At 38.9% G+C, this 14315-nt stretch overlaps 3 protein-coding genes across 3 annotated transcripts; 2 read left to right on the top strand and 1 right to left on the bottom strand.

The window, feature by feature from the left end:
* Positions 1-4884: 4884 nt before the first annotated feature.
* ABL2 (Tyrosine-protein kinase abl2) lies at positions 4885-6218 on the bottom strand (the record flags this gene model as incomplete). Its single annotated transcript, XM_003842964.2, has 2 exons — positions 4885-5909; positions 5981-6218. The coding sequence occupies 2 exons, from the start codon at positions 6216-6218 to the stop codon at positions 4885-4887; spliced, it is 1263 nt and encodes a 420-aa protein (XP_003843012.2).
* Positions 6219-7558: 1340 nt separating this feature from the next.
* On the top strand, positions 7559-9046 carry ABL6 (Acyltransferase abl6; the record flags this gene model as incomplete). The annotated part of the gene is made up of 1 exon (XM_003842963.1): positions 7559-9046. One exon carries the CDS (start codon positions 7559-7561, stop codon positions 9044-9046), a length of 1488 nt encoding a protein of 495 aa, XP_003843011.1.
* A 789-nt stretch (positions 9047-9835) lies between these two features.
* On the top strand, positions 9836-11619 carry ABL5 (Cytochrome P450 monooxygenase abl5; the record flags this gene model as incomplete). The annotated part of the gene is made up of 3 exons (XM_003842962.2): positions 9836-10070; positions 10130-10929; positions 10977-11619. The coding sequence occupies exons 1-3, from the start codon at positions 9858-9860 to the stop codon at positions 11617-11619; spliced, it is 1656 nt and encodes a 551-aa protein (XP_003843010.1). The 5' UTR covers positions 9836-9857.
* Between the last annotated feature and the right edge of the window lie 2696 nt (positions 11620-14315).

Below are 14315 nucleotides of genomic sequence, written 5' to 3' on the forward strand. Positions count from 1 at the left end.
ATCTCTATTAACGGGGTAAGCTTAATAGCTATAGGCGTATATTCTGCTCTAATTAGGGTAGAGATTAGCAGTTGCCTCCCTTATCTACTCTAGTTACCACTACCTAAAGTATCTAGTAAACTAACAATCTAGCACTTTGTTAGGTAATATTATATTATAAGCATAGGACAGGCTTATATTATAGAGCTAAGTTGCTGCTTTAACAATTTTAGGCTAGAGCTTTGTTAGTAGGTTAGCACTAATCCTTATTTTAATTAATTTTGTTATAATCTCCTGCCCTACTCTTTCTGCTCCTCTATTAGGTTTATAGGTATATATAGGTAAGCTCTTAATTTTAATACTATTATTAGCTACCTAGATCTAAAAGTAAGATTTGCCACGCTAAGGGAGCGTTGTAATGTTGTTATCTTGTATAATCTTAACTATGCTAAGCTTATATTAGTTAAGTATTAAGCTCTTAAAATTTTTAAACACCTATATAATCTTATTAAGGTTTTTAGCTTATAGTAGATAGGTATAAAGCTTTCCTAAGTAGTCGCACTTTAATACTAAGATCCATTGCTTGTAAGCTATACCTGTTAGCATGTTAAATAGATCCTATAATACCTAGTAGTATAGACGTAGTAATCTTTCCCTTAGTTATCTTAATATAACCTATTAGGCATATGTAATAGCGTAGTGCTTGTATTTGCTCCTAGGAGTTCCTTTAATCCTAACGTTTATTGCTAACTTAACTAGAGCTTTAAGCGCCTTAGGTCCTAAATAGCCTAATTATTAGTGCTAAAGCTCCTTACTATCGTGTCTTAGGTAAGTTATCTAGGATTACTAGGGTTATTTAGGCACTATGCTTTAGATTATTAGATAAGGAGTAGAGGGCTTATATTCTAGGAAAGTTAAGTTAAACTTGCGCAGTAACTTGGCTAATACAACGCTCTTTTCTAATAATCTAAACTGCAAGGTGGTATCTAGCCTAAGGAACTAAACTCCTGCTTTAAGTAATTAAGCTTCTAATATAATATTTATATAAAAACCTTCTACTAATACTATATTAGTAAGCACCAAATCTTCTGTTTTTGGACCTCTTGGTCTATTAAGAGTATTAGGGATTACTCTAGTGCCTCTACCTAAGATTAGAAAAGCTTAAGTTCCTACTTTAACTATCTTATATTTAACTAATCTAAACAAGCTTTCTTCTAGGTAGCTTATATTATTAACTAGGTGCACTACACCCCTATTGTTAAAGATAGTGCTCTTTAATAGAGCGTGAGCTTTAAAGTCTATAGTTAAATAGATCCTGTTTATTTTCTCCGCTATTAACATAGGGTTAATTAATACCGCCTAGATACTACCTAGATAGGTAATTGTGATTGCCTTACTACTATAATCTTAATTAATAGGATAGGACTTAATTAGAGCTTTTCTTAACTCTTTAAATTTTGGATTCCTATTAATCTTTTTCTTAATCTCTAATTGTTAAGTAGTAGTAAGCTTGTTACTTGTATTAGTCTAAGCTTTAATAACGTTTTTGTATTTAGGAGGTTTCTATAGGTAAGATCTACTATATAGGCATAAAGACTCCTTCTTAGGTTAGTTAGAAGGTGGAGCTCCTATTGTTACAAACACTCCAGGACCCTTAGAGCTTAATCTTATGTTGTTCTCTTAGAGTAGTAATAAATAGATCTTAGTAACCTGTGGGAGGTTATAAGTTAGCTCTCCTATTACTAACTTTTTAATAATCCTTTAAAACATGTTTTAACCCTAATCTAGTAAGATCCTAGTAGATAGAGCTTTAAGATAATCCTATACTGCAAGCTATCCTTTAATATTAGGAACGTTGTATACCTTAGCTTGCGCATATAGGATTATCTACTCCTTCTACTAGTAATTAGTGTCTTAGCTACTTATCTTTGCCTTAGCAAGATAAGCTTTATACTATAATCTCGCTAGTATTGCAGCGCTTAAGTCTATTAGCGCTAGGTTATTGCAGAGCACTTAGATTAGTGCTTAGAGGGTTACTCTTCCTTAATTAATAAGCTTTATATAGGCTAGGGTAAGGATCCCTTAATCTACTATATTATTAACCTATATAAAGAGGTTCTAGATTACTAATAACTTTAATACCTAATCTAATAAGCAGGCTTAGTACTAAGCTATTTAGAGCTTGTACTGCTCGCTTGTTATATTAGATAGCGCGATATCTATTAGCATGTTAGGCTTAATAGGTTTATTCTTAAAGTAGTTTTTAGCATCTAGAGCCTTAGGGTCTACCTCTGCCTAGATCCCTTTAGTTAGGGCATGGTATCTAAATTAAATATACTAGGTAGGCCAGTTAGTTAATCTAGTAAGTAGGATATCCCCCTTTAGGATTTAGTCACTTATAGTAGAAGAGTAATAAGTAAGCTTTTGCTTAAGAAATAGTATAAAGAGTAAAGCTTGCTAGCTTAGTGTCTAAGTTAAACAATACGCTTAAATAGATAGGACGATCTTTAATAAGGTAAAGCGCGAACTAGGCTTATAACTATAGAAATTTAGATTACTAAGGTTAGGAATAATTTAGGAGATAGATTATTAGATTGTATCTACTACGATCGTACTTATATATATAGAGCTTTAGCTACCCTTACTAGAAGGTGAATAATTAGTAAACCTTCCTTACTAGAGCTCCTGCTTTTTGTTAGGCACTTGGTAGTAAGCTGGCAGTTGATCAGATAGTGGGTTATACAGGGGTATTGACCAGGATTGATCGGGATTGATCGGGATCAAGATGCTCCGTGATCCAGTTGATATTCCTCCTGCAACACATTCTTATCTTTTGCCTTACTACTATTATCTTAATTACTAGGATAGGACTTGCTTAGAGCCTTTCTAATCTCTTTAAACCTTTAATTCCTAGTAATCTTTTTCTTAATCTCTAATTATTAAGTAGTAGTAAGCTTATTACCTATATTAGTCTAAGCTTTAATAACGTGTCTATATTTAGTAGGTTTCTATTAGTAGGATCTACTATATAGGTATAATCCTAACCCCTTCTTAGATTAATTATTAGAAGGTAGAGCGCCTATTGTTACAAACACTCTAGGACCTTTAGAGCTTAATCTTATATTATTTTCTTAGAGTAGTAACAAGTAGATCTTAGCGACCTATAGAAGGTTATAAGTTAGCTCTCCTATTAGTAACTTTTTAATAATCCTTTAAAACATAGTTTAACCCTAATCTAGTAAGATCCTAGTAAATAGAGCTTTAGGATAGTCCTATACTATAAGCTATCCTTTAATATTAGGAATATTATATACCTTAGCTTGCGTGTATAGGATTGTCTACTCCTTCTACTAATAATTAGTATCTTAGGTACTTATCTTTACTTTAGTAAGATAAGCTTTATACTATAATCTTACTAGTGTTATAGCCCTTAATTTAGTTAGCGCTAGGTTATTATAGAACACTTAGATTAGTGCTTAAAAGGTTACTTATCCTTAATTAATAAGCCCTATATAGGCTAGGGTAAGGATCTCTTAATCTACTATATTATTAACCTATATAAAAAGATTCTAGATTACTAATAACTTTAATACCTAATCTAATAAGCAAGCTTAGTACTAGGCTATTTAGAGCTTGTACTGCTTGCTTGTTGTATTAGATACTATAATACCTATTAGCATACTAGGCTTAATAGGTCTATTCTTAAAGTAGTTTTTAGTATCTAGAGTATTAGGGTCTACCTCTATCTAGATCCCTTTAGTTAGGGCATGGTATCTAAATTAAATATACTAGGTAGGCTAGTTAGTTAATCTAGTAAGCAGGATATCCCCCTTTAGGATTTAATTACTGTGGAAATTTGGATCACCAAGGTTAGGAATAATTTGGGAGATAGATTATTAGATTGTATCTACTATGTTTAGACTTATATATATAGAGCTTTAGCTACCCTTAATAGAAGGTGTATAATTAGTAAACCTTCCTTACTAGAGCTCCTGCTTTAATTAGGTACTTGGCAGTAAGCTAGCAGTTAATTAGATAGTGGGTCGTACAGGGGTATTAATTAGGATTAATCAGGATTGATTGGATCAAGATGCTCCATAATCTGGTTGTTATCCCTCCTGCAACAACCTTACTAGAGGGTGTATAATTAGTAAACCTTCCTTACTAGAGCTTCTTTTTCTATTAGGCACTTAGTAGTAAGATAGTAGTAGATTAGATTATAGATTAGGTAGGGTCATAAATTAAGGATATCTATTAGGGATTAGGTTAGTTAATTAGATTAAGATGCTCTGTGATTAATTCAATATCCCTCCTATAGTACCTACCTATTAGATCTAATACTTAAAAGGTAATAGATAGAACTAAGATCATGAATAATATTTATTATTTTATTAAGTATTTATATGTATTGTATTTTTGCCACGCCTATTACGTCCTTTTAAATAGAGGGGGCGCTAGCTTATATTCACCTTATCTTATTAGTCTTTCTAATTTAGATATCAAATAAACTAATAATATATATATTAATTCTTATAGGCATTTATACTGCCTATAATCACGTAATATATCTAGCTTAGGCTATCTTGGCCCATGCTTGGGTCCCTTGGGCCGGCGGAGCCCGGCGTCCTGACAGCTAATCCTTATAATTATCCTATTCCTCGACTCCTTCCTCTTCCTCCTAACCTTAAATGTGTTACTCTTCCTAATTGTGTAGTAGTGCTTAATATAACCTTAAAGATATATCTAGGGCATAGGTAGGATTTAGAATCCAACGTAAGTAGATGTAACCCTAATATAATCTATACCTATTTACTACCCTAGCTAGTATTTTATACTACACGAGAATACAAATGATACAAAACCACGTAGACTATTCTAATTGTGTGCTCGTTACGTTTCATATACCTACGCTTCGCGCTTAACTTCCTGCAATCTAACAGGTAAAGGAGGCTTAACCCAAGTTAAGTACCCCTTCAAGTATTTCATGTCGTCTTCCATAGTCCACAGATCTTTTGTCTCCTTCGCGTGGGCCAAATCAATGTCAAAATTCCACAAGACACTCGCTAGGATCAGGCGTAACTCAAAATAGGCTAGAGTCTTCCCCAGGCATGCCCGAGGGCCGAGAGAGAAAGGCTGCGAAGCTCCCAATTTATCTTTAGCAAACTTCTCATCCCAGTCGTCATCGTCGCGCGGTAGCCAACGCTCTGGGTGAAATCCAGTTGGATCTGCAAAGTTTATGTCGAGGTGAGTCACAGCAACTGGTGGCACAGCAACGGCGTAACCTTCAGGGATGCGTTCGCCACAAATGACGGCTCCACCAGGTGGAACTACTCGCTGTTGACTGGAAGCAGGAGGCGGAACCAGCCGCAGTGCCTCGTGAATTGTTGCTTCGAGGTAAGGCAACTGATCAGGTTGGGTATTTTCCCACACAATGTGCTCGGCTGTCTTGAAATTGCCACGAATCTCCTTGAGAAGCCGTCTGTGTACACTTCGATTGGTACACACGAAGTATGTCCATGCGGTTAGCGTGCTTGCAGTCGTCTCACTGCCCGCGCTGACGAGTAACACCATATTGATCATGATCTCTAGGTCGGAGAGATTCTGCCGGGCTTCTTTGTTTTTCAGCAAAAAGTACATCAGGTCCTTGTGATTGCGCTGTCCATCCTTTATGCGCTTCAAAGTTGTCTCTCTCGATTTGGCGAAGTGCAGTCGGCGCCACAGTGCAACCTTCTTAGGAATGAGAATCTTTTTGAGAACTGACTCTGCCCAAGTGTTGACGCCGGCGACGCGGCGTATGGCTTGTTCCCAGGCGCCACTAACAAAGACATGGATGATTGCACGCGACCACTCAGTTGGCCCCTCTCCATCAAGACATCCGAAGGGCTGACCAAAGACAAGATCACCCATCAAGTCGAACGTCGTGTACGTGTCTGTATGATGATGTCTCAGTCAATATATTTGTCCTGTACGTTAAAGGGCGGAACCTGTGTCCATCACTTACACCAATCAGTCATGTCGATTGCCTTTTCTTTTCTCGCAAACACCTTGAGATGAGATATAAGATTTCGGACTTGCTTTAAAATAATTTCCTGCTGTTCCACTAAGGCTGATGTGGCGAAAAAGTATCCTAAAGCCCGGCGATGTCGGCTGTGGTCTTTAGTCGCCAACGGAGCCATGCTTATGCCCACAGCACCGCCGACTTTTGCAACAGCTCCGATAAATACCGGGTGTTTCTCCATATGAGGGGGTTTCTGGTTGATCCATTAGCTGCTTGACACAAAGGGGAGTATGCAATGGAATTTCGAGTAAAAGAAACACAGACATCCCCAGATTTACTTACCCGGTTGTAGATATCCTGCCATGCGTTGGGATCGACAAAGCTCAGCTCGTTTGGAGCTACTCGAACGATTGTACCTGATGATGTAGCTCGAATTAGCTAGGAAAATGTGCCGGTTTCTGATTTCTAGCTGCAGCGCGAGACGAAAGGGTTACGGCAACCTTACCATATCTGCTGTGAAGTCTTCTATAGTAGGCTTGCTGACGGCCAGAGGCGAGCGCTATAGCCGCCGGAATTTCACTCAAGCTGTTAAGCCATGGACCGGGATATTTACGAAGCGGGTGAAACAATCGTCTCTGAATAAAAAGTGCAGCGAAGCTTAATAGAGCCTACGCTTGTGTGAATAAATCCCTCCCCCAAATCATATCCGTCGAGATCATCGACCATGTTCTAGGATCACTTACTAGTCCCGCAAGTTTGCTAAATAGATCGAAAGACCAAGTTCGGTCACCATCCGCAAATGCCACTGTCATTGTCAACCGTTGTGTAGGCCAGCTTGATCCTTTCCCTTCTGCGACCTAGCAGTTTCGATTGTAGAGATTAAAATATAATTGAAGAAGGTAGCGTTCTTTAAGAATGGATTGCGAATTACGAGGGTTGCTACGTTTCCCGTAGGGCCCACTAGTTACCTACCGGTAACACTTCAGAGGTGTCCCCAAACATCTTTGAAATTGACTGACCAAGCAATAGAGAGTGGAATCCGCTTACCGTAGCACAGGAAAAACATAAGAGAACTTTACGTTTTTAGAGCTATGCTTCAAAGATCTACCGAACAGGCCCACAGTACCTAAGCCCGCTTTCAATCTTCCGCAGCACTGTCATTGTTATGTGTTCAATCAACAGTAAAGATTTTCCGCATCATTAGGTAGGAAAAATAGACCGTGCGCTAAAATTTCTCCTCCAGAAACCAGGCCCACGAAGCCGAGATTCCCCAACGACTGTCCGCTACCGTTTGCCGTCTTGAGTTGCGAAATGGGAAGAACGCACCGAGACAGATCAATCCCAAAACATCTGCCACCTTACTCATATTTCAACTCTTTTTTTAGCAGTGAGGGAATCTACAGTCTCCCGTCCATATTCACTCCTCGTTCTCAACCTAGCAAGCCTGTTTGTCTTCGACTATATGGTATTAGTCTACCTACCTACAGCGGTACTTCTTATCTTACAGCTTACCTACTTGTTATTCGCTTTCCTTGGGTGCTTTCTTATCTCAGAGTTTGAGCTCAAATTGCGAATTCCACTATGAAAGTGGAAGTTATGTCAAGCCACCGGGTGCATCCCGAACACAAGAAGGCCAGCGAGGAAACAGCAATCCTTCCAGTCATCGACTCTTGGTATTGTTACTGGAGGACGTTAGCAGCCATCTACCTTTTCGACGCTTACTCGGGGCCAGAACTTTACACTGATCTACGCCAAAGCCTTTCAAAAACTCTGGACGATTTTCCTCAACTCGCCGGCACATTGGACAATTGTAACATTCAAGTTGAGGATAAAAGTGGCCGATCTGTTCGACGCACGAGGGTGACCTGGGGAGGCAATACCCTCGGAGGTGAATTTATAGAAGCGAAAACCAATGCGCGAGTTAGATCACTGCTTCCACCTTCGATTCAAAATATATCTAGCTTCGCGTGGGACCGTTCCGACAGAACACTACGACCATTGTTTCCCGCTACACTTCCTGAAACTTCGGGGATCCGTGTCCAAGTAACTTCTTTCAAATGCGGAGGATTTGGCATCGCTCTCGACATGGATCATGCTTTAGCGGACGCTCACACTGTTGGACTCTTCATAGGACATTGGTCGGCGATACATACTCGGATGTTTACCTCAACCACAACTTTTCCATCACAAATATCGCTGCCGAATGTCATGTTCAATCCTCAGTTTGTAGAGAAGAAAGTCCACGAAACAGACAACACTTATGGCTCCAAAATGGTCATGCTTGACCGGGCTCGAGAGCTGCCTACCCGACGCCCCGACCTCCGAGACAAATCCAGTCAACGCACGATGCAAGGAAACATGTTCAAGCCTCCACCGAAGCCATCCGCCGGTGTTCCTTACTTGCTCCATTTCTCAGCTTCTGAATACGAACGGATTACCCGAGGCATTCAACAAGCTACTGCCAGTCCACAGATTACCGATCAAGTCGCTTTTGTAAGCTTTCTATGGGCGGCCTTAAACAAAGCCCGAGCTCGGTGTTCCGTTGGGCAGGCAGTCGACTTGCACCTACCAACAAGCTTTCGCTGGACGCTGGGACTCCCAGAAGGCCTGATTGGGAGTCCGTTAGTCGCTGTTATGATGGATGGTGGGCCAGATGGCGAAGTATGCTATACAGATCCTGTGGTGCTCGCCACAATCATCACAAAAACTCTTGAGAGATATACTGAAGATGCTCTATTGGCTATAGTCTATGATGCATCATTACGCGACAGTCCCGCGAGTATGTTAAGGGGTTTTGAAAGAAGGGAACGCATGGAGTTCACTTCCGGTGTGGGATTTGGATCAGACAAGCTATCCTTTGGATGTCATTCGCCCGTATTCGTCGGGCCCATCATTCTTCCTGTTGATAATCTCTTCATTATGGCAGAAGGCATGCGTACTAGTGAGGCGCACTCAAGCAAGTGGTACAAGCATGGGGCCAACATATTTGTCAGCTTGCCGCAAGATGTGTTTCGAGCATTGTTAGCAGATCCTGCTCTCATAAATGTTGAATTACTAGGTGACATATGATGTCTCTATAGAAGGCCGATCAGGATGATGTTTATACTCAGTTTATATATCAAATATTGCTATTATATTCCACAGTAAGTCCAAACGCGTAGCTGCGTGGAATATATAGCCCGACGGCTTGAGAGGGAATCAACTACTTGCGCATATGTTCTTGTTAAAGTATTCACTTTTGCGCCCAGTTGTCTTTCGACAACTAGAAATAGTAGGCAATAGATAACGACCTCTTACCTGCCCTCTACAACAACTTGGCTGTTGTACTAACTCAGTGCCATAATTCATATTGGCAGTAATAGCCTCCTCTTTGAAATCTAAGTGTTGAGTCATCACGAGAATTGTATATGTCTCAAAGCGTCACGCGACTGTGCATATTGATGTCTAGCGAGGCCACCTTGCCAAGCTTCGGAGAAACAATATATATATGTATTCGGCGTTGCTGGCCAAATGACCACTCGTACTTAGCAGACATCCGAAATAAACTAAAATTCTTTCTCAACATCGTTCGGAATAACTTTATGACGCCAGCTACATATTTATGGAAAAATCATGTACCCTGCACATTATTGTAAGGCTTGTCTCCCGGCAAATATAGGCTGCGTATGCAACGGTTTGACATGGTACGTACGCGTAGTCAGTTACAACGGTTAAAAGACATTTCTCTCTAGAATAACTCCTCGTCCTCAATATGTACCTACTGCCGGATATTTACGGCATGTCACCTCAATCCTGAAAAAATATTTACATACCCTGAAACTCTACCCAAGGTCTAACGAAATACTTTTACCTTTTCAGACCCAGCCAAAATATTGCAACCATGGACAGTGTACGCACATTTGAAGCTTGCTTTTTATCTACGGCAGCTGAGATAACATTCTTCCTGAAGAATATTACCACTACTGGCAACCGAGCTCAGTCTACAAAAGTTGTACTCAATACTCTTACTGCAATTGTGGTTGTGTGGATTTGCTATCGAGCTGTAATCTATCCAAAATTCATAAGCAGTTTAAGGCATCTCCCAACGGCTAAAGTAGGACTGACGGATATTCAACTGTATAACAGGATTGCAGCACTGACAATTCAATATAGAGAAAGTACCCGCTCATTGGATATGGACCAGCACAATTTGCTAACTCTCGCGGAGAGCTCTTCCTCGAAATGGCGAAGGCCATACCGAACGAAGGTTTGATTAGATTCCATGGCTTCCTTGAAACAGAAAACCTCTTGCTCACAAGTCCGGAGGCTATACAAGAGGTTCTTGTGAAGAATTCCTACAACTTCATAAAGCCGCGCGGAGCAAAAGCTCTTTTCGATCGGTTTCTAGGTTCTGAGGTTTTATTCGCGTCCGAAGGGCCTAACCATAGAAACTCTAAAAAGCACATGCAACCACCATTCAACCTCAGCAAGGTGAAAATCTTGTACTCTATGTTCTGGGATAAAGCCGTGAAAATGTCTGATGATATCGGTCGGTCTGTCATACCCAGCGAGAAAGAAATCCTCGTCACGGATGTTGATATGCATGCCCACAACGCCACATTAGATGCGGTCATGCGGGCCCTGTTCGGGGAGAAAATCGAAAAATCGCCATATAAGCATGAGATCCTGAGACTCCTCGACAGTGTGCTTGGTGGGTCGTGGGATGTGACAGCGTACTTCATGATGACCGCGTTCTTACCGCTATGGACCCTAAAGCTCATCCCTGGGGGCATCAATGACCGTGTCAACTTTTCGAGTTACAGACTAAGACAATCAGTTCGAGCCTTTCTGAATGAAAGGAAAGACGAATCTGGGTCAAACAAGTCAGATGACATAGCTATGGAGATGGCGAACAGTGATTATTTCACTGACGATGAACTCGTGGCCAATCTCTTAGGCTTGATGATGGCAGGGTAAGAGATTCCGATCCTTGTTTACCTTCGCAGCTAATGATGAATAGCATTGAGCCGACAGCTGCAGGTTTCGTTTGGATAGCGTGGTACTTAGCCATACATCCCGACTGGCAAACCAAAGTGCGAAATGAACTGAAGGCCAACATAGCTCATCGATTCTTCACAGACGACCCGACAAGTTTTGATGCTGCTAGCGTCCTAGAGAGTCTCCCAATTCTAAACGCGGTCTGCAACGAGGGATTGCGTCTCAAACCGCCCGCTCCAACCTCGAACCGCATCGCCAAATTCGACACGACCATTTTAGGCCACCCAGTAAAAGCTGGCACCAGAATTTTCATCTCGCCTTTCGTCTCAAATCGGTCCGAAGAGTTTTGGGGTCTGACAGCTGCAATGTATGATCCGAGTCGCTGGTTGGGTGACCAAAAAAGCGGAAGGAAGGAGGTTTACAACAGTCGAGGAGGCGCTGCAACGAGTACCCATTGTGGCTTCTTACCATTCCTTCACGGCCCACGTAAATGCATTGGCAGCATTTATGCTCAGGCTGAAATGCGCGCATTCATCGCTTGTCTTGTAGGTAGATTCGAATTTGAGATGGCTGATAAAGAAGAGGAGATGATCTCAGCTGGTATTTTGACATCGAAGCCAAAGGGTGGACTAAAACTACGTTTGCACAAGGTAAAAAAATGGTAAACTGTACAGCATATTGCCGCAAGAAACTTGCCTCTACACCTAATGGAATTCACAATCTATCACTTAACGCCATAGGTGTCTGAGTTGTACTATCTAGAATCTTGAGAATTAAAGAGTTGATGTTGTGAGAATAGTCGTAGTAGATTGATTCCTAGTAAGCATAATGCAATCAGCTCTGTACACTCTTAAATGAAATAGTTTTGTCCTTAAGTCACGCTTGGTCGTGGTAACGTGTTCCTCCACCAAACGCACGTCCCCATCGAACGCCCGTTTCTCTAAACCTTCTACCCACTTTAACTTTAGCTAGATAGATATATAAAGATTAACGTAAAATACTACAAGAGAACCTAGTAGCATTATCTTATGTAAATAAACTTCTATAAGACATAGAAATTTAAATAGAGAAAGAACGTTAACTAAAGATTATAGTATAAGCAGAACGGATGTTAAAATTTTACTTAATAGTCACATTTCTTTAGTATTAATAAGATATGTTTTAATTAGGAGTATATTTTAGCTACTTAGAAGCGACAGCACTGTTTTTAGTACACCATATAGTTAAAGACACACTAGTAACAAGAAGATACAAGGAGAGATAAGCACAAGATAGAGCAGCCTTACGTAGGCCGCTATTAAGGGGAGGCTAAAGACGCTAGTTATAGTATTATAAGTAGGATAACGCCTAATAATAATAATAGCACTCGTCTATTATTTAAGGAACCCTAGAACCTACTAAGAAAGCTTAAGACATAAATATATACGAAGTATGTAATAGTAATAATAATTGTAGTTATAATATAACAATAGGGTAGAATCTTCGCCTATAGTTACATGCTAGGTTAACCCTAATAATAGCCTAACTCGTAGATATATATAGAGAGTAGCTCGCCTATCTTAGAATAGGTATATTCTTCTTATACTTTTATATAAGACCTATAGGTGTAGGAATTTTATTATTTTTTATATAAACCTACACTTCTATATACCTTTAAGTTATATTAGATCCCCTTTAGATAGCCTACTAATATATATTAATATATTATAAGAAGAATATTAATCTAGCTAGTAATATTATCTAAGAGTATTATATTTATTATTATCTTTTTGTAACAATAAGGTAGAATTGCTTGCCTATTGTTCTATGCCAAGTTAGGCCTAACAAAGGCCTGACTCGCTAATATATATAGAGAGCAGCTTGCCTATATTAAGATAGGCATGTTCTTCTTGTCCTTTTGTACAAGACCTATAGGTGTAGGAATTGTATCCTTTTCTGTATAGACGCGCACTCCTATATGCCTTTAAGTTATATAGGATACCTTTTACATGCCCTACCTACCTAAGTTATTATATTATAAGAAGAACATTATCCTAGCTAGTAATAGTATTTAAGAATATTGCACTTGTTGTTATTTTAAGCTACTAATTTAGTTCTAGTAGTTATCTAACCCTATAACTCTATAGTTAGAATAGCTATTAGAACTTCTAATAACTAAAGCCTATAGGCTTAGACTTCTAGACCTATAGGTAGTGCTAGATTACCTTTAGAAAAATCGCGTTAGATTGTGTTAAGGTAGAGACCTAGAGACTACTAAAAGCCTAGAGGAATTAGAGGCAAAGCTAATATCCTTCTATAACTAACCCCCCCTAAAAGAAAAGATTTATTATTCTTATTAACTACTAAAATATTAGATAAAGGTAAAGGAAGGGTATCTAGTTTAGCTACCTTTAAAAGCCTATTTACTAATAGAAAGAAATTAGATAAGGAAGACTTAATTAACAACGCCCTCCTAGTAATATAGACTAGCCTTAAGGGAGAATGCAATAAGCGTTAATAATAGTATTTAGTATCTTAAAGGAGAGGTAAGCCCTCTACGCCTTTTTATAGGTGTGTAGCGTGTTTACTTAGTAGTAGTATTAGACTCTATCTATCTTGGATTAGGCCTAGGCTTAGGTATAAGCCTAAGCCCTTTATATACCCCTAACCTTCCCTATAAGCTATTATAAAATTATCTTTTTAGGGGTTTAGGGTTATATCTTTATCCTCTATAATCTATATTAGGCTTTATTACTATATATTCTTAGGTTTTATTATTATATCTTTATATTCCTTCCTAATTTATAATAGGCCTATATATTAAGTAGTACGCGCGCGTAATATCTATATACTTATTTTAGCACCCTACTATAAAAGTTCTAATATAGCTATCCTACCCTACTATATATTTCCTAAACTTACTATATTATATAGTAGATTTTCCCTATAAATTAGTCTTCTCTCTACTCTTTCTCTATTAATCTAGCCTATATAGCCTCTATTATATCCTTATCTACTACTACTAGTACTAGTAGTAGGGATCTACTATAAGGTAGTTAGACCCTATACTAGGCCTACTAAGATATAGTGCGTACTCCTAATATTCTCCTAATATTTCCTATACTAACTTTTTACTTAGTATATATCTCCCTAAACCTAGTTACTTAGTAGATTTATTATTTCTAGTAACTTAGATAATAAGGAGTATAATAGTAGTTTTATAAAGCTGCTTCCCTATAATTAGTATATTAACTAACTTTATCTCTTTAGTAAGTATAACTATTAGAAGGGTAGTAGTAAGTTCTTCTTAATTTTTATATTCTTTATAGCAAGTTCTTACTATATCTAGGGCGTTTATACAAGTCTTATTATTATAGTTATA

The sequence above is a fragment of the Plenodomus lingam genome, assembly GCF_022343315.1.
Source record: "Plenodomus lingam strain CAN1 chromosome Unknown contig_21, whole genome shotgun sequence".
Classification (NCBI taxonomy): domain Eukaryota; kingdom Fungi; phylum Ascomycota; class Dothideomycetes; order Pleosporales; family Leptosphaeriaceae; genus Plenodomus; species Plenodomus lingam.